General features: G+C 35.9%; 1 protein-coding gene across 47 annotated transcripts in view; it reads left to right on the top strand.

Annotated features, from left to right (window-relative positions):
- The window catches only part of LOC111052973 (MAP7 domain-containing protein 1), a 331,750-nt gene that overhangs the window by 197,798 nt on the left and 108,328 nt on the right, over positions 1–25,624 (top strand). For 2 of the 47 annotated variants that reach the window (XM_039432990.1, XM_039432985.1), the window contains exon 1: positions 21,619–21,730. The exons of 44 other annotated variants lie outside the window; for them this stretch is intronic. In XM_039432990.1, coding sequence (XP_039288924.1) covers positions 21,664–21,730 — 67 coding nt within the window. In that variant the 5' untranslated portion in view covers positions 21,619–21,663. Of the gene's footprint in view, positions 1–21,541; positions 21,731–25,624 lie in introns of those variants that run through there. One more of the 47 variants, XM_039432982.1, reaches the window with a different exon arrangement.

The following is a 25,624-nucleotide window of genomic DNA, read 5'->3' as shown; positions in this document are numbered from 1 at the left end:
TTGTGTGATGTGATTCTATTGGTATACCCATAGAGCTATTAGTATTATTTGATTATGTACCACATCATCAACTATTTTGTACATCATCATTATTTTGGTGATGAGGGTACATTATGATACATGTATACGATCAATTGACCTATTGAGAAAACCCTTCATTTTGAAACAACTAATTCTGAATACTCTGGTGACAGAATATCCTATACTATTAAACGAGCAATTTCTGTTTATGTGTTTGTATTTCACCGGATCTCGGAAACGGCTCTAACGATTCTCACAAAATTCAGAACATAGCAGGTTTATAATATAAACATTCGATTGGACTAGGTCTCATCTCTGGGAAAAGTCGCTGAAGAACATTAAAAGGATAATAATTATCATCCATCTTTGGAAAAATAGCTGATAATAATTATTTCGTCGTCTGTTGATGATGGAAATGAGTGAGCGAGTTCATGTGTGTGGGACTGTGTCTAAATTATGACTCAGCTGTTGAACTTATAATCATTCAATCAGGTACTTAGTGCCGGTTGCAAAAATTTCCTCCACAAAGGCCCGGTTGCACAAAAGCCGGTAAAATTTTAATCCTGATTAATCCCAGTAGAAACATCTTTTTGAAATGGTCTTTTCCGATCCGGTTCACGTGAAGTTAATCAGGATTAAAATTAAACCGGCTTTTGTGCACCCGGGCCTTTGTGGAGGAAATTTTTGCATTCCTCTGGGAATTAATCTCAATTCACTGTGATTAGATAGAACATTTCTGTATGAACTATGAACATTATTATAATTTCTTATTCGTAATAAATTTTTTATGCTTTTGTACTTCAGAGCGGAGCTCGGTTCCCCGATATTTAATGTAAATGGAAGAGATCGCGGATGTCCCAGATAGAACTGAGTTGATTTTAGAGGCACAGAAGCTCTGAACAGGCAGTAACGCATGAAAAACGCAGTAGAACCAGTGAAAGGAAAATGAAGAAGAAGAAGAAGAAGAAGAAGAAGAAGAAGAAGAAGAAGAAGAAGAAGATGGTAAGTCATCCTGTGCGAAAAAGGCAGTGCGTCGGTAAAGGAAGGAATATCGATGAAGTTTCATTTTATCTCCACCAGCCTCCAACTTTACAACTGCTGGGACCGTATTCCAGAATTTTGTTGGTGACCGTAAGTGAATTGGAAAACATATCTTATATTGCAAAGGCTTGTCGCAAATTGAGACGCGAGACACGACATGACGGAATATGAAGTCACCCAAATCTGCTAGATGAGCTAATAACATATTATGATGTTCACACGTGCTAGCTTCGTCTCTGTGAACATTAAGGTGCGTACAGATATACGCGCCGCGAACATGAGCAATTCACTTTTAATCAGCTAACTATATCTGTAGTTTTAGAGAAACGGTAAGATACAGATATAAAAAGCTTGGCATCAGCTGATTAAAAGTGAATTGCTCATGCTCGCGGCGCGTAAATCTGTACGCACCTTTACAATTTGTGGCCTCCAGATGCTCTCCAGTGGCTGAGTGAGCTGAAAGTACCAATCTAGTTTATATAGTGTTTTCAAGTAATTTTATTTTTATTTTTTACAAAGCTACTCAACTGGCAAGCATATAATTTTTTAATTTTCTTGACGATTTTTCTAGTGAGGAAAGTACCTACTATGTTTACCCCCTGACCATACGAATATATATTACAATTTGATCATATTATATGATATTATCTTATCTAGTAGACTCGTGTCACGTCGTGTCGCGTCTCAATATGCAACTATCCTTATGCAGGGCAACTGGACTACCAAGTGATCGACACTTCTTTCAATTTGATTTTTTTAAGATATCATTGCGGTGATTTATTCTGGTTGAACCAACCATTCAAAATCTGATCACACAATTCCAATGCTCAGTGATGCCGTTGAAACAATAACAGTAATACCAAAAGATCATTCGCCAACCAAAGTTAATCTAAATGAATGAAGTACATAGGCGCAGAGTTTGCAGGAATGTAAGAGCGCTTTCCCAGCCTCCTAACTTCGTATTAGCGAGGACTTGCTAGCTTGTCGCTTGCAATTTTGAGGTTGCGCTTCCATCCCACTTCTTCATCTTATCTGTGTTTTCCTCTCTCTCTCTCTCTCTCTCGACGTTCTCTTCAACACCTTTTTGTAGCCTCTTCGCCGACAAGCCCACGCGCGCGCGTTAATTAAAAAGACATTACGCCAGCTCCCGGCAGATAGCGCCTCTGTCTTAATTGCCCCCAAATCAACGCTTGCCCTGGCACTCTATGGTTGGCTTGCTCTTTAGTTGCTCGCTGTTTCCCTTTGCTAATATTGAGATATTGCCATCACCGACGTCGCCACTAGATAAATAGAGATGTGCCTTTCGCTTCACCCAAGGCGCGAAGCTAACAAAATGGGTCTCCCCTATCATCTGATTGCTAAGTCCGTTTTGTCGCCGTTCACCTACCAATTGATTCCTGACCTTGAAAATCTTTCCGTTCATAATTTGCAAAGTGAACATATTGAGATTTGAAACTCTTCATTTAGGTTGAATAGACTAGTTTGTAGAAAAACAACTGAATATGAAGCAGATAATGTGTGATATCTGATATGTACTCTTATTCTGTGTAACTCACTCGCTCCTATTTTAAGGGCTACTGGGAGTATTGAAACACAACAGAATATATCAAGTATCCTTTCATTTTATCACAACCCAACTACTGTAGTTTAAACACTTCAAGAGCCATTTTCAAGTGTAAGATTTAAACTTGATCGAACAGTGTAAATCTTACACTTGGAAAAAGGTCTTGAAAATTTAATTTTCAAATTTGAATAATAACTATGATAACTATGAAAATGAAGAACAGCTTGGATTATTCACTCCATTTACAGTTGTAACCACTTAATTTAAATCGTTTTCATAGATTTTTTATAAGCAAAACAGTTAATTATTTACAAAAAATAGAGTATGAAAAATTATGAATATTGGATCATTATAATTCACAACTAGGATAATAATTTCGAGTGACCTGGCTGGTTCAGGTCTGGTTTCGGAGTTTTCAGGTCGCAACTGATAAATTTCAGGGTCTCTGACATGACCTAACGACTGCTTTTTACTTTTAGGCAACCGGGAAATAGCTGTAACTAGTTGTGTTGTGATAAGATAGAAGGGTTCTTCACATATATTCTTGTTCTGTGTTATCAAGTATTGAGCAAGGATAAAAATATTTCAATTGATAACAAATCCAAGACTATGATCAAAGTATGGTTTCCAATGCAGTTGGAAAAACATACTTTTTAAATTTGGATGACTGTAGAAGTCTACTCTAAATTGAAGTGAATTTCTTTGAACTGTTTTTTAGCATTATTTTTCATTAATTTCCTTCATATTTTCTATTGTGATAGAGACGTAAGTGAATCAATCTCTTGATCATGAATCAGTCGCTGTTCAGTGGACTTATGATGGAATCTTGAAAGTCATATCGTGTTTATAACACTATCAGTCAATGTCAGAAACGTCAGTTGCAGGCAGATATTCCACAAAGTCTGTGCAGTCTATTATAAATATGAATGAGTACCGGTAATCAAATTTGTATGATTTTTCATGAAGACGTATTTTATTACAGTTTCCTCTCCCCATTCTAATCATTTTTCCGATAAAAGAGAAGCGCTGCTTTTCCTGCCTCAGGTGTTTTTCCATTCTACTATCAATCAAGGGATTATGAAATTCATTGAAACTTTATCTTTCTCCTCTTTTCTCCCCATCTTATAAATAAAAACAACGGCGGTGTCTGCGATAATAAATCATATGAAATTGCCTATCTGCAGGCTGGTATTGCAATTTTGCGTTGGAATATTGTCACTTGTATATCTACTCTGGTTTAATTAAATAAATCAATTGGATTATTCACCTCGTCCTTCTATCGAATACTCTATTCTCATTATTTTACTTGAATTCCCATTTATCGGCATTCCATGAATCAATTTATTGAACAGTAGTCCAGTACTGCTCGATGAAATCAAATCTGTAAGCTGTCTATCCTTGAAAACGTGGCTTCTAGATTTAACTGTTCTTTCTCAATGAAAATATAAAATGTTTTGATAGAAAAATGAAGGTTTTCGAGGTGAACCCGAATCTTTGGAATCTATTGTCAATCCAATCCATTGAAACTAACCATTGGAAGTATACAGTATTTTAAAACCGCAGTATTTCATTCAGATATTGAAACCGCACATGCATAAACAACTCAGATAATCAAAGGTGCATTTTTGATTGCGATAAATCATGGGTTGCCTCTCATAATTAGTCAATATCATTGAGAGAGATTAGAATTTAAATTGTTTATGTGTTTGTAATGTTGACCCAAGGATAGTATATAGGATCCTATATATAAAACACATTAAAAATTATCAAGTACCCTTTTTTTATTGCAACACTACTAGTTCCTACTCTTCAAGAATCATTTAAATTACAAGTTGATTTTTTATGTTGCAATAAAATAAAGGGTACTTGATAAGTTTTAATGTGTTTTAATAATCAGTTGCCTTGAGAAGAAGAGTGAATATAGAAAATTATCCTATATACTATCCTTGATGTTGACCCAAAATATTGCTGCACAGTAGACCACATCCAGCAAAACCCCTTGGAAAGTGGGGCTCATTGTTTCATTTTTCGGCTAGCGTATGATTTTAATCCAGGGCTTAGGCAGGCGGCTGACTGCATGAATTATTGCATGGTGAGTTATCGCGCTAATCGTGGCCCGGCTTTTGTCACGGCATTCCACTGGGTTGCCATTCTTTTGCAGTCTGTAACCCGTTTTGGAGCACTGCTTGTGAACATAAGCCGCCCGCCCGCATATAGTCGTTCTCGCACCACATACAGATCAGTCTCCACACACTCTCCATGCCTAATAGGCCTACCGAATAATAACAAACATTTCACTTGTCTCATCCAATGTGTACATCAGAATACATGTGACTCGATTGTCACATTACTGTATCGTTTATCTGATAATGATTCCATGTATAATGCCAGCGATTTGTTTATTTAATCTATGATAATACATAAATCGCTAGTCTTTCCTAATGTGTACATCAAAATACATGTCACAGACACGATTTTCACATTACTGTATCTGTTATTTGACAATGTTCCATGTGAATGGGTTATAATACAAGAGGTCCAAGTGACATATTGTTAGTTTCGAGAAAATTGAGCCTAAAGTTTACTTACATTAATTAATTCTTCATTCATGAAATGAATATAGAAATGATATTCACCTATTCCTATACTATTCAGTATACTTTTATCAAATAAAACGAACAGTTTCATGTCTCAAATTGCTCTCCTTTCTAAATTATCAGCTAAATAGTGATAAGAAGTATCACTTGTACCCCTTTTTTACCAAACAAAACTCTATTGTCTAGCTACACATAAATCTATCAAATTTACCAGCAATTGAACAATGATTAATGATCTTATTGCAATATTATATGATTCGCTAATTCGTGAGGTATCTTTTGCTTGGTAACATTGCTTAATCAAGGTTAAATTTAATATTTTTGATGGTTACGAGCAACCGTTGTCCTGTAAACAAGGGATCCAAGTCACTTGGACCCTTTGTTTAATCAAATAAACAGCTGTTTGAAAATGTAGTTTAAAAATTTCACACAAGATGTCAGCACTGATTAGACGTACGCTCATACCTCTTGTATACTAGATTTTCATCACTTTCAGCTATCGATTACTGTAGCTAACTCAAAAATATGAAAAATGTCACTTGGACCCCTTGTATTCGGACCCCCTCATGTATAATACACAACTCGCTTTTCTTAACCCATGTGTTCATCATAATTCACATGAATTGCTACTACTGAATCGTTTATATGACAATAGTTGCATGTAAAACGAACATTTCACATGTTTTATCTCAAGTGTAGATCAAAATATATGTAACATATAATATATTGATAATTATATTAAACGGAAATCCAAATTAAGATAATTGCAATATCTCAGTAATTTCCATATGTGACTTGCTTTTCACATTACTGAATCGCTTATCTGGCTAATATATGTATTTAACAAGTTTATTGGTGGAATTTTTATGCCTAATCAATGATTTAGCTATTGTCACGTTTTTTCAAGAAGTCAGCTATCAACGGAACTATTCCAATCTGCAGATTTCCACTTGATGTACTTTGGATATTCAGAACTTTGAAAAGATAAAGAAAAGGTGGTGGATGTAAATGAAGCTTAATTGAACCTGATTTGTAAGCTTTCCAGCCTGGACTCTGTAGTCCAGAACTTATAGATCCCGAGCTCGGAAACCGGCCCTCAATCTTTAGTCTTTCAAGAGCTAAATGATCATCCACATTTGAGGAAATTCCTCCGTGGCAGTATTTTTGTGATAATAGTTTCTTTATTACTGATATAGTGAAAATTAGTAGTGTTGACATCACGGTCTGTAAAAGGGATCTAGAAATCATCTTTTGATGAAACAGCTTTAATTTTGTTTTTATTGATTAGATATGAGTTTTTTTGGAGTCAGGAGCAGAAACCCACCATGTCTATATCATTCTAAATCCCCTTATCATGATGCAGGAAGCACATCCACCAGTGTAATAGATGGACTGTCGACCGCATTAATGATACACAGAGAAGACAAATAAAAGTCGAAGCTTCTTCACGGGCTGTAAATCTTATGGGCCCTTACCGTTGTTGATATGGCACTAAAACGCAGGCAACTGGCAACGCTGTATTATTGCTTTTGGGCTGTTCATGAGCTGCATGCGGCAATAAACGACCGGAACACTGTACAAACGTGACGGCATTCCAAAGCGATCCTTCATTTTGAGCACAATTTATCTCCAGCCTCTCGACAACCTTCTGAAACTAGGTTCCACTCGTTAATTGATAGACGTCAACTACTATAAACATCACTTTTCGCTAATTGAATTGCAATTTCCTACTATGCTAAGCCGAGGTGAGGTGAATGATATCTCATTTTTGCACTATCCTTACAAAATAGTTTACTGTAATTGTGCACTTCATCTCGGTTCTTCGTATATTTGAATGATTATACTCATGATTTGTTGAAATTCTTAGTGTAATTATCTCTCATATTTTTAACTGTCATACTCTATTCTACATTGTACTCTACATTGTCTACAACCACAGAAAAAACAAGAATAAAGAAGACCTGTGCTCTCTCCTCCATGCTACAACATAAACAAAATGCTCTGTCATTTACATCTTCAGAATGATCTAAATGTGTTGTAGTGAAGGTGATGTAATAGATATCCATATACTGTAGAATGAAATTGTCTTCATACTGTCTAAACCACCAATTTATCAAAACAATTTGAAATACTTACTTACTTTACGAGCGATTGATAATAATGGTGTAACAACAGATACTAGGATCACAAGTTGTTTTTAATAAATTATCGGTTTTGTCAATAGCAAGTCGTTCCCATTCAAGAGTATCCACCATATTGTTCGTCAATATAGTTTTTTCGAGTTGCTCCCATTTTGCTTCCCATGAAATCTATTCACATATACACATATCACATAATATACTTTGTATCCATTCAAGTTCTTCACATGTTCTTTGCCTACTTTGCTTGAAGTCTGTTTTCATCCATCTAATTTTTTTCTAAGGTGGTGGCCCACATAAACCCTGTACAGGTTACATGTAGGATTGTTGAAAGGATGTTGATTCAATTATCCTCTTAATGTTTAGATTATCCTCTTAATGGTTAGAAATGGTGAGATTTGTACGACTGGATAGTGTGATTTAGAGGATCCTAATTACAAGAAGAAAAACGTGCAAGCTTATTAATTAAATTGGTAATTAGTATTGTACTTCATTCAAGATTGTGATGCTCATGTAATAAATGCAATAAATTAATGGAAGTTTGCCGACATGTTGAAATTTACTACCGTACAGTACAGTGAATTGGTAAAAACAACTTCAAACATAGTTTGATAATGAGTACACCACCGTCTTTAATTTGAATTAGTATTTGGCAAGCCAGCATGTTTTAGTCAAGTGAGAAACATTGAGGACACTTGACACACACACACACACACACACATATATACATTCACGCACGCGTGCACGCACACACGTAGGTCGGTCATGTCAGGTGGGCAAGGTAAACTGCATACTTTCGCTCAAAGTGCGTGGAGGTAACCCATACACTGTGCCAATTCTATTCACCTAATTCACTCAAAACTGTCAGCAGTGGTTTAATGGATACCATTGATGTTTTTTCAGAAGGAATGATGACAGTTTTAAGAATTGTTTTGATAGTTTTCGAACTGTCAGTATCAATTGAATATGAAACAGTAATATTCATTTATAAGGAACGCTGAAAGTTTGTGGTGGATTACACTACATAACTGTCACGTTCATTGAATTCAACGCCTTATCATTGAAATTACTCTGGTGGTCTCATTACATCTATCGATTGGGCGCCAACAACTATGAATGATTCATTATGATGATCTTAGCGGTGGGTCACATTTTTGTACTGGGTGGAGTTTTTTACCCAACCTTCCCCACATTTCAGTCTTAGGAGACAATAGTTTATATTTGTTGTGTATTGTTGATGAATCATATGATCATGAAATGGTGCCAAATTTAAATTTCAATCCTTTGTTCAGATGTGGAATTTCACTATCGAGAAGAAAATAAAATTCCATGATCTGTGAGCTATCAACTTAATACTGTACTGTCATCCCATGTTGATTTGTGAGAAGTGATTTTTCAATTTTTCTTGAGAGTTTGGTTTCAACCCTTTATTGTATTGAATGATTATTTGTTTTCTTTCAATATTTATAGGTGTTATATTCCACCCATCAATAATTAGTCTCAAGATTTGAACAATGTCATGATTCTCACTTACATTTAATGATACTCAGTTGTAAGAACAGAATAATTTATTTATATCTATATTTAATAATAAAACATGCATAGATATTTAGGATTAATTACCTTCTAGTGTGATTGACAATGAATTTTGGTTCATATATCAGATTTGAAACCTTCGTAAAGGTCACTCTAAATGGATTCACAGTTCCTAATGTATTTCCTCTCAAAATATATTATTCAATAAAGCACCATCAATTTTCATTGAAGCGTTGCAAATACAAATTGCCGAAAAGCTTTTCTATTCACAATCCATTAGAGGCAGAGAGGCTGAGTACTAAAAGGTTTCATGGATGCTGATGAATCACATCAGATACATTTCAAAAGTTGGTACTTCTCGGTTCAAATTCCTCCCTATTTTCATCACTGTTATTGCTATCCTGTATTATTCCTCAGTAATGGATTGCTGCATTGTATAAAACCGTTGAAATTGATACTATCCAATCGTAAGTTATAATATTTAGAAATCAGTTCTATCAGAGAGTTGATTGCGAGCAGACGTTTTTCGTTCCGTTCTCTCTTATCGGCTACCGGTTGATTTATGAATAGTTTTGCTTTGTTTGGTCGGTCATCTTACTAAGCCTGCCGGTTCTTTTCGTTGATATTTTATTCGTTTTAACAGTTTTCAAGCCGAATTATATCTTTATTACAGTACTAAAATGAGTGCATGTGCGGAGTGCAATGTGTTGGTTGGAAGATCTGACAAAGTCAAAGTGGTATGCGCTGAGTGTGGATCGATATTCCATGGAAAATGTATCAGGGGAGAGTCGGACAGAGATGTAAGTGAAGTTGAGCTCGAATTCCTGAGGAAGAGTTCTTGGAAGTGCGGAAGCTGTTTGGCGGGTCACCGTAGTCAGCGGGGTACTGAGGCTCAATCGACTCCAGTAAAAACTTCCAGCGCTGGTGCGTCCGTCAATTCATCAGGCTCCGAGGACCCGTATACTAAGGCCTTGAATGATTTCAAGCGGCAAGTTATGAGCAGCTTCGAGAAACTACAAGAGTCCCTCAGTTCGTGTCATGCAAAACTCGACAACAACGCTGAAATTCTTGTTACACAGGGAGAATTGATCGCATCTCAGCAGGAAATAATAAGACTCTGCAAACTGAAAATGAAGCTCTAAAGCAGAAAATTGCAGACCTATCGATGCAAGCCGACGATCTGGAGCAGTATGGAAGGCGAAACACTTTGGAAATACACGGTATTCCAGTCGCAGATCAGGAGGTCGTCTCAAAGGTGGTGCTCCAAACTTGCCAAGCTGTAGGTGTGCAGATAGGTGCACAAGAGATTGACTGCTGTCATCGTCTTAAAAAGCGACCTGATTCACGAAATCCGCCACCAATCATAGTGAAGTTTGTTCGACGCACGATCGCTCACGAGATTATGCAACAGAAGCGCAGTGTCAACAAGCTGTCGACCAGGCACATGGGGATGCAAGGTGAGACCCACCCAGTTTATATAAACTTTTCTTTAACGGCTCCACGAAAATACTTCTCTCCAAAGCTAGAAAACTTCAAAAGGAATTTGGCTTCAAATATGTTTGGGTGGACAAGACTGGTACAATAAAGATAAGAATTGTTGAGAACGGTAGAATCTATACCGTACGATGTGAGAAGGACTTGAAAGCTGTACCAACTACAGTCAATTGTTAAAGATTTAATTTATTTTCCCTATATTGTAGGTCTCATATAATATATATTGTTTTTCGGAAATGAATTGTGTCAAATCTAGAGTGTATTATTATTCGATTTCACGTATCTGTTTTTATTCATTAATCAATAATCAATCAGAATATTACAACTGTTAATCCATTATTATCATTGTTTTCTCGGCTATCAACTTAACTACATAGAGTTATAATCAACTCAACCGAATGAATGTTTTCTATGAGTCTTGCTTTTGTGATTTAAAATAACTGCTTCTCCTATCTGGAGTCCTGGAAATTGATAAACAATTTATAATTAAATGAATGTTCAATCTTAAAGAAATTGGTAGGGAACCTTTCAATAGAACAGCAAATAATAACGAAATAAATGTACTAGGGATTGTTTTGATTGTTCCTGGTAATGGATTATAAGGCTGTATTATATTAATACAAAAATATTGGAATTCGTTTACTATTAAAAGACTATGCCACGCTTTTTTAAATTATACCACTCTTTGTTAAATTTTGACAAAGCGTGGTATGGTCTTATCAATTCACTAACTGCACTAACTAAGTTATATGTTTTTCTTTCTGCAACTACGTTATATCAACAGAACTATGGAATATTTTTATCTCATTCTCATTATTACAGTATTGCTAGGTCTTCCGATAACATTTCTCGTTCTTGCTTCTAATCTTATTGCAGATTGCAGTAACTCTGTTTTCTTCTACACTGGGTGTTTTCATTATTAAAGAATCTTTCTGAGTAGTTGTGGTGGTACTAAGGTGGTTATCCATACTGAAGACCAAATATCTAGTATTCTATTCATTAAAGGTTCTGCTATTTAAAATTTATTTTTTTTCCTTTAATTATTATTATTCTTGAAATGTAAAGGGGGGAGAATAGTGGTGATGACCCAAGTTATTTGCTGATTAAGGATGAGAATCTGATTTATGTAATATGAACATTAACCTTAACGTAAGAGAGTAATATTTTTCTTTTTTAATAATAATTCTTATTTAATAATTTACAATGTGGAAAACAGTTTGCTGAGATAACTTTAATAACGAAGGAGAGTAATTCTTTTTTTTCTTGTTTTTAATATTTTACGATATTGAAAACAGTTTTTTACCGGTTTAGATGATCGACTTATATTTTATTTTGTTCATTTTTTTCACTTCTTGTCATTTATTTGAATTTATAATATTTTTTCATTTTTTCTCTTTTTCATATATGTCATTAATTTCTTCTTTGTCTGTGTACTATCAAAATGTTAGAGGATTGCGTACAAAAAACCTCGAATCTGTATAAATCTCTTCTAAGTGCAAATTACGATTTGATAGTATTGACTGAGACCTGGTTGCACAACGGCATAATCAGTTGTGAAATTTTTGATGACCGCTACTCTGTCTATCGGAGTGATAGAGGAGGGGTGGTGGCGGTCGCAGGGGGGGTGGAGTACTTATCGCAGTGAGAAGATCATTGCAATCGGAGCTCTGTAGTGAGCTATCTGTAAATAATGATTATTATTGTTATGATTCCGTAGGGGTTAAACTTAAATCAAATTCAACCGATTATCATATAAATGCTGTTTATATGCCACCTTCCACTCCTTCAAATGTTTTTCTTGATTACTGTGAATACATTGAATCCTTGAATAGCTTACTCAATGGAAATTTGATGATTATTGGTGATTTCAATTTACCCGAAATTAGCTCTGATACTTATGATCTCTCTTCTGGCTCATGCAAAGCAAAATTTCTTTGTCATTTAATGTCATTCTATGATCTAATTTCTTATAATTCAGTACAAAATGAGCTCGGTAGAACACTGGATATTGTTTTGAGCAACTTTCCAGTTGATGTAGTGAAATGCGATGATCCACTCCTCCCGCAAGACTGTTATCACCCTGCATTATGTGTGGAAGCCTCATATGCGGTGAAGGTGTCAGAGCTCGACTCAAATCGTTCACCCGAATATTCGTATGACTATTCCAAGGGGGACTATCTCGGCCTCTATTGCGGACTCCGCGATTCCAGTTGGGACTCTGTTTTTCGTTGCGGTGATGTTGACTCTGCTGTAGATAATTTTTATGAAGTACTTTACAAAAATTTTGATGAATTTATTCCAAGGAGGAGGTTGAATATATCAAATAATAAGTATCCTCCTTGGTTTACATCTGATATCATATCAGATTTGAAAATAAAAAATAAGTGCTCAAGAAAGAGAAAAACTTCGCCTTATCATGATAATAAATTTAAAACTTTACGCGCATCCTTGAAAAACAGAATTACACTATCTTATGAGGCGTATTTGATTAGAGTTCAAAATGGAATACGACATAATGTAAAAGATTTCTGGAAATACGTCAATTCAAAAAGAAAAACTTCTTTTGTGGAGTCAACCATGACACTGGACGGAGAGTCTCACTCTGGGGCTGACATAGTTAATGGTTTCTCTAAATACTTTCAATCTGTGTATGAGGCTGATACACCTGATGTGCCAATGGGGATTCCGGAGGTGTCTGGGTGCTCATTGTTGGATGAGGGAGTTGGGATGGTTTCTTCCAATGATATTTTGTCTGCTATCAATGGGCTGAGGTCGGGCTGCTCCGGGGGTCCTGATGCGATTCCAACCTTTATTGTCAAGGGCTGTGCTGCAGTCCTTCTAGAGCTATTAACATTCATTTTTAACTTGGCTATAAGGTCGGGTAGATTTCCTTCAAAATGGAAGATTGCAAGAGTTACTCCTGTTTTCAAGTCTGGGAATAGGAATGATATTAAAAACTACAGACCAATATCCATTTTGAATTGTTTTTCGAAAGTTTTTGAGAAGCTCCTGCATTCGATTATTTATAAGCAGTGTCAGAGGATTATTGCACCTGAGCAACATGGATTTCTGCCTGGTCGCTCAACTGTGTCCAATCTTATAGTTTTTAGTAGTGAGGTTTCACAAATTTTGGATCATGGAGGTCGTACAGATGTTATCTTTACAGATCTATCAAAAGCGTTTGACACCATAAATCATAGACTTCTGATACGGAAACTCAAAGTGTTAGGATTTTGTGTAACAATGGTTAATCTTCTACAGAGTTATCTGGAGGCAAGAATACAGTATGTCAAGATTCACAATTTCAAATCAGAATGCTTTGAGTGTACATCAGGGGTTCCTCAGGGCTCTAACCTAGGTCCACTTCTATTTCTTTTGTTTATTAATGATCTACCATCTACCATCAGAGAATCTTCATGCCTTCTGTATGCAGATGATGTAAAATTATATAAAGAAATCAATTATCAAAGAGATTGCTATGATTTGCAGAGGGATATTGATAGTCTGTCTAGATGGTGTGATGAAAATGGACTAAAAATGAATGTGAATAAATGTAAATTCATGAGTTTCACTCGGCAGTCCTCCACTCATGCAGGTGTATACTTTATAAATGGTATTCCATTGGAAAAGGTGGAGTCGTTCAAGGACCTTGGAGTAGTATTCAGCCCAGACCTTTCTTTCAATTCACATATTGATTACATAGTTAACAGAGCCAACCAACAGATGGGTTTCATTTTGAGGACGTGCTCGCCCTTCACTGATGTGGTACCTCTGCTACTCTTATACAAATCAATTGTGAGGAGTCTATTAGAGTATGCATGCGAAGTATGGAATCCTTATCATAATGAACAGATTCACATTCTAGAACGCTTGCAAAACAAATTTTTGAGATGCATGTATTATAAAAAGCACAGGGTTTTCTGTCCCTTTGATTACCCAACCAACACCCTCAGAAGTATGTTCAATATTAAATCACTGAAAGTAAGACGTGATGTTAAATTACTTGTTTTTCTGTACAATCTGTTAAATAATAAAATTGATTCTTCCTACCTGCTTTCTAAAATTAACATATATATAAATACCATTGCACGACGTTCTGGATTTTCATTTCATATTTCTCGCTCCAGAACGGTAAGACATTATAACTTTCCTTTAAGTAGAGCTCAAAGAATTTTCAATACTTATTCAGAGCACTTGGACATCTTCTGGTTCTCCCTCTCCAAATTCCGAAGGATTTCATATGATTTGGTCTTGTAGTATGTGGTCCATCATTTCGTGATTTGCGCTTGCATTTCTTTTATTCAATTATCCTCATAAAGGCTAGTGGTAGTACATTACACAGACACTTTTCCTCTTGTCTATATACTAGTAATGATTATAGTTTACTGAAGTATGTGTGCATTTTTTCTTATTGAATTCAGTTAATGTATTTTTATTATTCTATATACGACTGTATATTTCTTCTATTTTTCGTCTTATTTCATTCTCTTAATTTTATAATTAGCTATTTTTATAATTTATTATTTTCTCATATTTTCTATCTTCTTCTTATTGAGAATTGTATTATGTTGGAAATTATTGTATAGTGTGGAGGAGGCAAAATGGGTTTTTTACCTGTTGTCTCCATGAATAAATAAATAAATAAATATTTCCATGTGACTTGGATCATGGATTTAATCCCAATTTTCAACTGTTTTCTCTCTTCTTCAAGTTTATTTCCAACTAATCCCGTTCGCTACCTTGTTGTTCACAGACCATTACTTTTTATCCTTTTTGTGTGAAAGAGAATAGTATTTTCTCTCTTCAAAGAGAATAATCACTTTGAAATACCACAGTGTTTGGATGATTGGTTCCATATTGATGAACAGCGGTTTCCCAGCTGCTTTGTGTAAATATAACAACTTGAAGAGACCTCCTTTCAACTTTCCAAATTGAAGTGAAAATTGGTGAGGAACTATTGGTTGGGTTCAAATGAAGAGGAGTGTTGTGTTCTTTGCCTGTTTGTGTGGTGTGCTTGTTAACTGGTCGGCTTGGCTTGGCTGGTCTCGTTAGTCATATCCTGGCCGTAGTGAGCGCGATACTTGGATCCAGCGCGCTCCAATTGATCCGTTGCTGAGTTTGGCCCACGCTTTGCTCAGATCCAAGTGCACTTCCGAGCCATTATCTGCGTTCTAACAGTTCTCAACCTCAACAAACTACTTCGAAATAGGAATTACTCAATATTCAGGAATAGAAACTGAGCCTTGTTGTGTGGGCTTTCCTCAATTAATAGAAATGAGCTATTTTCAATTAATAGGAACTTAGCCTTTGTGTGAGCTATTTCCAAATTAATAGAAACTGAACCTCTGTGTGAGCTATTTACAATTAATAGAAACTGAACCTCTGGGTGAGCTATTTACAATTAATAGAAACTGAACCTCTGTGTGAGCTATTATCAATTGATAGATGCATTGTTGTAGGTGCTCATCATCATCATCATCTTCTTACAGGCTCTATTGGCCTGTACCGGCATCCATTCCTTTCTTGGTCTTCCTATGCCTCGCTTAATCCTTCGGGTTTGTACTCCCATGGTAATATTTGGAGCCTATTGGATGGCATTCTGAATAAATGAGTAGACCAATTTTCCCGATATTTCTTCAGAATATCCAATAGCGGTTCTACATCCAATTCAGCTCTTATGTTGTCATTCCTTATTTTATCCAGTCTACTACAACCTTTGACCGCTCGTAAAAATCTCATTTCAGCAGCTTGTACGAGCTTTTTTCAATATTTAAAGTTTCGATAGAATGGTTTAATAAACAACTTCATTTAATTTTAATTCTACATCAATGACTCAAATTCCAATTTACACTAGAAACGTTTTTCCTTGAGATAGTTCTGTTATTAATTAAAGAATTAAACGATTGAATATTCTCATTTCATTTCTCCTATTCGGTAGATCCAGTTGATTCTATTCAATCAAAAGTTTGACCAGAAAGTTCCTGTTTGGTAGGTAGTTGTTTATAAAGGTATTTGCCTGGTAAATACCCATATCAAATGAAAACTTGATATTGTTAATTAATATAGCACTTGTTTATTAAAGCAATTATTTAAAAATATTGGTTTCATTTGTTGAACCATTATAAATCTCTAGTAAACTGAAAGCTCGAACATTGAGCAGTAGAAAATATTTAGTGCAGGAAAAGCCCTACGATTGGCTATCAGCGGTCGACCAATAAAGGCTGAGCTTCACTGCCAATGGCTATGATATTGTCTTTCTATACTTGTATTACTAGCTAACAAATAGTACAATATTTATTCCTTACTCATTTGTGAATACTGTAATTTAAATCTCAGATTAGTAAATCACAAATCGTATCCATACAATTAGCTCTAACAAATTTTTAATTGGTTCATAAAATAGGTCTCAACATTTCATTATAATTCCAATGGCTTCCGATCTCTCTTTTATTCAATTATTTATTTATACATTGATACATACAATATCAATCTCAATTATGAATGATTGGGGAAGGAACAACAGGTTTAAAGCCCAAAACTGTTCCTTTCCCAAATTTAGATAGAAATTGTCCAAAAATAGGTTATGTTTACACTTCATGATTTTTGTTCGATTTTGAATCCAAATATATACACTAGGAATCAAATAAGAATACTTCACTAAATCATCACTTATAACTGAAAAATACTGTATTTTCATGGTAGGTAGTACAAATGGAAAAGTTTCACTTTCCAATCTTCTGTAGTAAGTTCATGGATAACAAGAATTTTCAATCGATTTATCTATGTCGTCTCTATTCTTTCGATGACAAGAGAAAATTCAATCATATCAGATAATCACTAAGTAGAATATCTCCTTTACCAATTGCTTCAAGAACCTAGGATTTCTAACCATATCTGTATTTACTACTTACTCGTATCTATTTTACTATTACTTATACTATTCTGCTGATCCTTCAATGACGAGCTAAGGAAAACTATAACTTTCAATCATGTTAGTAGCTGCGATGCTGTTACATATTCACGAGAGAATTAGATTGCAAGTGTGTCACCATGCCGAGAAGCAACTTAATCGGGAACCGGCGATGCGTAGACAATTCATCATCGTTGCGCCCATCTATCATAAGTTGAATCTTGTATCTCGTCATATCCCTTAACAGCATTTTGTGCCTCGGGGATGCAGGGATGCATGCACTTAGGCTCCGCCATATTGCTTCGCCACAAGGCATTGTTATTGTGCCGAGATATTTCCAGGTAGTTCTTCCCCCCACACCGAGAGTTTTCCTATTTTCTCTTCTCTCTCATCACCTTTATCTTTGTTTTCATTTAGACGTGGCCCCTGTTGAAGATCTCACAACTTCTGCCCTATTGCGACGTCTCTATTGGTGATGCCCTGAGTTCCTCCGTTCCTTCTTCTCCTCCTCCTCCTCCTACTCCTCCTCCTCTTCCTCTTCCTCCTCCTCCTCCTCCTCAACCCCCTCTCCTGAACACTTCTCATCCTCATGCTCCTCCTCCTGCTTTTCCTTCACGTTTTCTTCTTCTTCCTCCACCTCCTCATAACAGAAGGGACAAACTCAGGCGGAAACCTAATGGGATTTTCTCATTGATCCACCGCACTCTCCCCTACAGGCTTACTTACGTCCCAGCATCCACTCCTGATCCTATATACTGCTGTGCACTTTTTATTTCTCTCTCCCTCTCACACTCTCTTTTCCTCCACATTTTCTTCCACCCTACTACATTGGTACGCGTCCTAGTTCTCGCGCATAGTAGTGTTGACTGAAAAAAGAGGAGAGACTATCTTTATTCAGGATCTGCTTCTTTGGAACCTTCTCAAAGATCTTGACTTGATATTTCATTGTGCTGGGGAGGTTTTTAAAAGTTGGTGCTCGAGATACTTCCGTATGTTGACTACAGTTTACTCTTCAATAACTTATATATAATACTTCCTACTATCTTTTTTCGTTAGGGCTACTCTTGTATAGAAATAAAAAATAAAAATCCAAGTACCCTTTTTTATTGAATGAAAAAAACTAAGAAATTGTCAAAAAACCACTGATTTATTGATAATTAGAAAGACCGATTTCGGTTATTACACCATATAAACTCAGAGTTTATCAGAGATTGACAATGGTATAATAACCGAAACCGGTCTTTCTAATTATCAATAAATCAGTGGTTTTTTGACAATTTCTTAGTCTTTTTAATTCAATATGAATAATTACCACAATATCAACTTCTCAACTACACAAAAAGTGAGACCCTTTTTTATAATTGTTTATTTACGACATTTCGGCCATGATGCCATAATCAAATCATCTATTTTTATTTCATTTTCTATTTCTACTTCCTAGTAATATTACAAATACAGTAATACTGAATTATATTATATTACCGACGAAAAATACGAAAATAGGTAGGAAACAATTCGACTGAGTCACTATCAATATTGTAGAACCTTTCCATAATTAAATAAAAACACACATAATGTTGTCAAATTGTACACAGTTTTATTTGGTACAGGACCAAGGTTTCGTGACCACATTTTCAAGCTGACTAAAGCTAAAAGGTTAAGGTAAACATTGAATATGAATTGTATTTGTAATTGTATCAATTCATATTCAATGTTTACCTTAACCTTTTAGCTTTAGTCAGCTTGAAAATGTGGTCACGAAACCATGGTCCTGTACCAAATAAAACTGTGTACAATTTGACAACATATGTGCGTTTTTATTTAATTATAGGTAGGAAAATATGTACGTGGAAAATATGTATTATATTTCCATTCTATTTGAATGGTTTTAGTTCTTTAAAACTTGTCATCGATAGTTAAGGAAAAACGGCTCCATTTATATCATTTATTGCAATTATTACGTTATATTATGAACCAATGTTGACTGATCATGTAATTTCAAAAATTCTTTACTAAGATTTGCTGATTTTCCAAAAACTTGGTGATTCATAGTATACCATGTTATTAAATCAAATCCATGCCAACATGTTATGCTATTACAGGCTATTATAATTTCACAGGCGCAATTCAGGACATGCAATAATCAATGAACTAATTATTCAATCTTGATTGAAACTGAACATCAGTAATTAACATATTACATTTGATAGTGGAAAGCCCCTTGAGCATTGCGCTATTGTGTCATACATGTAATCTGGTGTTGATCCACTCAGAAGTACCACTATTGAAGTGCCCAAGTCTATCTCCTGTTTTGTGAGAGTGAGAGAGAGGATTCGCGACAAGTGTTGTTGTGAGAGTGTGACGGAGAGAGAGTGCGAGAGAGTTTGAGGAGAATGCGTTTTCGATGGTTGCCCTTCTGTCAAGTGTTTTGAGTGGCACGTAGATGAACTTCAACACGAAACATGAAAGTGGTAACAGGCTGCAATTTCGGCAGCAACTTCTCTGTAGAAACTTTCCCCCTCCCTTGCCAACAATGTATACAGATGACAAACATACCGATACAAGTTGAAAATTGTGTTTACACAAGGCTTGTCTACTGTGGATCGCTCAATTTATATCGTCAGTACCTTGTAAGACTTTCATTGGATAAAGTAAAAAAAATTGGATGTTTTATTTTTCTTCACATGTTGATGACGGTAAGAAGTGTTTCGGTTGAAGCGTTTTGGCCCCATCATTATTAAAAACTCTTTCGTAGAAAGAGTAAAATATAAATAGGAAATAGATAGCGTAGAATTTTTCAGCCCTGATTCAAAGATTATTCTCCTAATACTAATTTAAAGATCCCTTCAAGTATTATTCCTCTACTAATCAACTCTCAATTTGTATAAGTCACTCTTTACTTGTGTAAATCCTTATTTATTTGTGTAACTATCTCATTGTTTAATTACAAATTATCACAATTTACCATTCCAAAAAAGTATATTGATCACAATACTACTTTCATTCTAGCACCTCATCGTTTATCATCTCATTGATTCAAATTGTACATCAATATGCGCTGTGTTTAAAGGGTTATCAAACAAAAACTCATGTGGTTTATATATACTGCTTCAACTGACGAATAATCGTGATCTCTCTATTACACTATTTGTTTGTTGCCATGATCGAAAATTTTACCATCTATTGTATTCATCCCCTCACTCTTACATGATTGGTATATTCTTGAAGTTACACATGATTCTCATCAGGTTGAAAGTTGAATGTGTAAACACAGCTTCAACTGATGAATTGTTGTGATCACTCAATCAGACTACAGCTCTGGTTGTTTTCATGAACGAAACCATCTATGTATCGCTTCCTCTCATACATCACCTTATATACAAAACCTATACTGCGATGTCACTATTATCATGACTGTACGTCGATTTCGTTCGAGCTGAAATAAAAACTGATGATCATCAATTTTGTATTGTCCATCGACACACATTCGAACACATGTCAGGAGTGGCAACTGTTATCACCTGCCTAAACCCCATAAAATCGCTGCTAATTGTCTTTTCTGTTGCAATCGTAAGTGGTGTGAGTGAACAGTGAGATTCATTATAAACAGTCAGTGAGCTTCATTGATGACAGCAAGGGTTTCCATTCAACAAATTCTGACAAATTGGATTGAATAGTGGTTGTTGGGGGTGGTGGAGGATTCAGTTTTAGCTGTCAGAGTTCATTGTTTATTACATGAATGGTCCCCATTCAACCAATGTTGTCAGTTTGAAGTGAAATAAGTAGAGAGTAGGGTGGAAGGGGTGAGTGTAGTATGGAGTCCGTGTAAACTGTCAGCGGTTTTTGAAGATAGCATGAATGGTTCCAATTCTACTAATGCTGACTGTAGTGAATCGGGGTGTGAGTGTACAGTGAGATTTATTCTCAACTGTCAGTGAACCTTATGAATAACAGCAAGGGTTCCTATTCTTACAATTCTGACAAATCAAAGTGAACAATGGTCGTCGGGGTGGAGGATTCACATTCAATCGTCAGCATCCCTTGTTGATAACATGTAGGTTCCCCGTTCTACCAATGGTGTCAGTGAAAAAGATATCTTACCTACAAGGGTGGTTGGTGGTGGTGGAGGATTCATATTTCACCGTCAGTCACCCCTGTTGATAACTCGAATGTCCCCCGTTCTACCAATGGTGACGCTTGTAGGTGAATCTTAGTACAGGGTATGTCGGGGGTGGTGAAGCCGATGTTAGCCGAAGACAGCCGACGTTGGCCGAGCGTGACTGGTGGATCGTGCAGCATCGCGACGCTGCCAGTGTGGCTGTGGCGCCGGACGCGAGAGTGTGCCCGAACCATGGGGCGGGTATGTTCTCAGAGCTCTGCCGGGAAACGCTGCGTCGAGCCATTGCCTGTGGCTATGCGTTCAGAGAAGGTGGGTCATCCAGTTGCTCTCAAAACGTTGTACTATCTTGCTGTGACGATGCCGGGCGTCGCGACGTCTTGCCCAATTTCTGCCCCACAATGTCCGCATTGCGTAAAAACTCACCGCCGATTCTGGTCTGTGAAGGACACAGCGCGATGCTGACTGCTCAGTCATTAGAAACGCGCACTTGGTTAGATAGACGTGTTGGTGTTGTGTGCACTTGGTTATACTGTGGTTTACCTTGGTACTGTGGTACTTGCTTATACTTGGTAAAAATATCTTGGTTAGACGTGGCGGTGTGCACTTGGTTATACTGTATACACTCTTGGTTAGAAACGGTAGTGTGTGCACTTGGATATACTCTACTGTGTACTCACTAGGTTAGATGTTTTGGAATACTGCAGGTATTAATCCGTGGTTTGAAAAGTATATGTCCTACCTTGGAAATAATGTTGGTTCTGTTAAAATGTTGGAGTGTTGAATGTTGAGTGTTGACTGTTGAATGTTGGAGTTAAATGTTTCGATGCTGAAATTATAACGTAACGATAATTCTATACAGTGTACTTTCTTGGATAGATGCGGTGGTGTGTGCACTTTCTTATACTGTACTATATACTCGCTTGAAATACAACTGGAATACTGTAGTATTCATTAATTGGAAAATATATAGGTCTCTCAGTACCTTGGAAAAAATGTTGGTTCTGTTGAAATGTTGGAGTGTTTAGGTGCTGAAATTATAACATAATGATATTTTGGCTCGATTGGTCTTAGTGCACTTGGGCGTTCTAGTTTTCCGGACGTGGTAGGGGAGAAAACAGGATTGAACAATTTTGTACACTTGATCATATTTTAGTTTGCGATAGGGTAGGTAATGAAAACTCTGAAAAAATATCAGTCACGTGAAATCTGTGCAGAAAGAATAATCACAATATTTCTAATGAGGTTTTAATGGTGAATTTATTGTGGAGTAATTTCGTTCATAATCGGCCTGAGTATTATATTGTTCCTAGCTCAATTGTTTTTTGCGGCGATGATTGTGGAAAATAATAACCGGCCATTCTATATCCTAGCAGAAGGAAATTCTTAATTCTACTGAGACGTTATAGTGTTTCTTTTCTGGATTTGTGGGAAAATAACTCAGTCCACTTGTCCTGTCTTTCTCTGCGAAGATGATCAGTGGACGATAAACTGTAGTTTGAATAATACTTGGTGGTGTTTGTGATTCTAGATTGATCAATTTGGTGCACTTGATCTTCATGTTACTGCATTTTGGCTGTAATTAATTCAACTATCCTCAAATTTCCAATAGATTTAGAACTGAAAAGTGGACTAATGAAATCGTATTGCATTAGGATTGTTGAATCCTCATGTTTACAAAAAATGACCCTCAACTGAATTTACAAAATGACACTCAACGTTCATTGGAAGTTTGTCTGTACTTCAGCAGTAGTTGAAATACTGTTAATGCATATCATTTGATTCGATTTTACAGTGTTTGGATGACACTTTTGTGAATTTTTTATTAGTCCAGAGTTACTGGGATCTCATATACTAGAATACTCCCAAAACCATTCTGAACTGTAGTTTAGAAACATAATTTACAAAGCAAAATGAAATATTCAATAAATCAAAATATTATCTTGACTCTTAACCATCTTGAATAAAAAATGTATTCGAGTCTTGAAAGACCGGACATAAATTGTAACTGTGATGATGAAACAATGTAGGCACCGCTCTTGCTTTTCATACATGTTGATTCTGTGAGATTTATGTTATAAGGTCATCATTTATGTGTGTCGGTAGGTGTGTGATTTATGACTCAATTTATTATCGTTGCTCCGTTGCGATACGGAGCTCTCCGCGGCCGTTTGTATCGTGTCAAAATAACGATTCTCTTGGGAGAAGAGTGTTCTTTCCACCAAATCCTCAGCTATCGCATTACCATGAATTCTTGTTGAAAGTTTCCGTATCTACATTTCTTCATAACGTGTCATCATATCCTAAATAATATTATACCTCCAAAAATCCTTACGAAACTGTCTCTTAATGTACCAATTATGTATTTAGTTACAATGAAAACTCTTTTCTTTTCTTTTTCAGTATCGTTCAAATTGAATATAAAAAATCTTACAACCTTACTGTAGGTTTCCCTAGTTGTGTTCAAAATGCTCCAGTTGTTTTATGTGAATAGGAATATTCCTGAGGAATAATTACTTATTGACTTAACGTTTTACAACAATCATTTACTTGAAGTTTTACAACAATTTTACAACCTTACTGTAGGTTTCCCTAGTTGTGTTCAAAATGCTCCAGTTGTTTTATGTGAATAGGAATATTCCTGAGGAATAATTACTTATTGACTTAACGTTTTACAACAATCATTTACTTGAAGTTTTACAACAATTTTACAACCTTACTGTAGGTTTCCCTAGTTGTGTTCAATATGCTCCAGTTTTTTTATGTGAATAGGAATATTCCTGAGGAAATACTTATTGACTTAACATTCTACAACAGTTATTTACTTAACGTTTCACAACAGTTATTTACTTAACGTTTTACAACCTTACTGTAGGCTTTCCTAGTTGTGTTCAAAATGCTCCTTGTGTATATGCGAATAGGAATATTCCTGAGGAAATACTTATTGACTCATCGTTGCTTTTTGTACTTTTAACAACTATTGTGAAGATACTAGAACTTCAACTTTTTGTGAAGATAACTAGTTGCATTTATCATAGGAAACAGGAAAGATCTTACATGAAAAAATAATAATGTTCGTACTAAATCCATATCGTTGTGATGTTGCATCAATATATAATCTTGAAATATTTCTTGATTGCATTCTTGATTGATGTAATCTTGAAGTATTGAGTCTGCTCTTATAAATCCAGGGATTCAGGGCTCAATACAATCTGGGGCCCATTGCATGATAAAATACAAGTTAATATTTCAATAATTCTCTATTCCAACTAGCTGACTACTGGTATTATGAGTTTTTATTTTATCATGCAGCAGGCCCCAGGTTGTTATTGTGGAGCGGTATTTTACTCGCCTCACATATGTAGAGAGATTTGCCAAATCAGGTAGTGCTGAATCTAAATGCCTCACGTTGGGCCGGCAAATCATGTGGAGCGTGATTTGAAGGCTTCACACATGTAGAGTGAATCTTGTACTGAGTCAATGGTGTAGCGGCTATAAATTTTGTAATTGCGTGTGTGGACGCTGAGTGTACACCAGACTGATTGATTCACTACAAAATTCAATACAATTGTCGGAATCGCGGGAGGCCTAAACGCTCGCTCACCCTTGATTCTTCTAATGACAAATTGTATTGTGATGAAATTTTTATAAGTAGTGTAGCGATCGCTAAACACTGAATACGGATACCTTAAAATTATTACCTGTGAAGAATGAGCATACAAAATCATACAGGTCGAGCAAAAATCCCGATGTAGCTAATTTACGGGACTGCGTCTCTAATAAGTTCTGAAGGATTAAAAAATATGGTATTTGAACCAAATATCGTTCAGAATATACTTCGAGAACAGAGTCTTGTCGGGCTTTAAGCTCTATTGTAGGAATTTATATGATCTATGGCTGCCTCTGCTGTACAATTGATGTGTTCGCTCCAAAGTCGAGGTAGGTAACAGATAAAAGCTGATATATGAGCAGGTAAGGACAAAGAATAAATATCTCGATCTGACCCCACTCGCTACATCCACTTAGACCTGTTCCAGTATCCAGCTTAATTCAATTATTCCAATGATCGTATTCGATCGGTTCTTGATGATGATAGAACGTATCAGACACAATAATTGACAGGCTTAAGAAATAATCGAACTCAGAAAGCGAATTAACAAAACTGAAATATATTATAATAAAATATGTAATCATACAGTGCAGGTT

This window comes from Nilaparvata lugens, chromosome 7 (genome assembly GCF_014356525.2).
Source record: "Nilaparvata lugens isolate BPH chromosome 7, ASM1435652v1, whole genome shotgun sequence".
Classification (NCBI taxonomy): Eukaryota; Metazoa; Arthropoda; class Insecta; order Hemiptera; family Delphacidae; genus Nilaparvata; species Nilaparvata lugens.
This window is presented reverse-complemented; position numbering and strand designations above follow the sequence as displayed.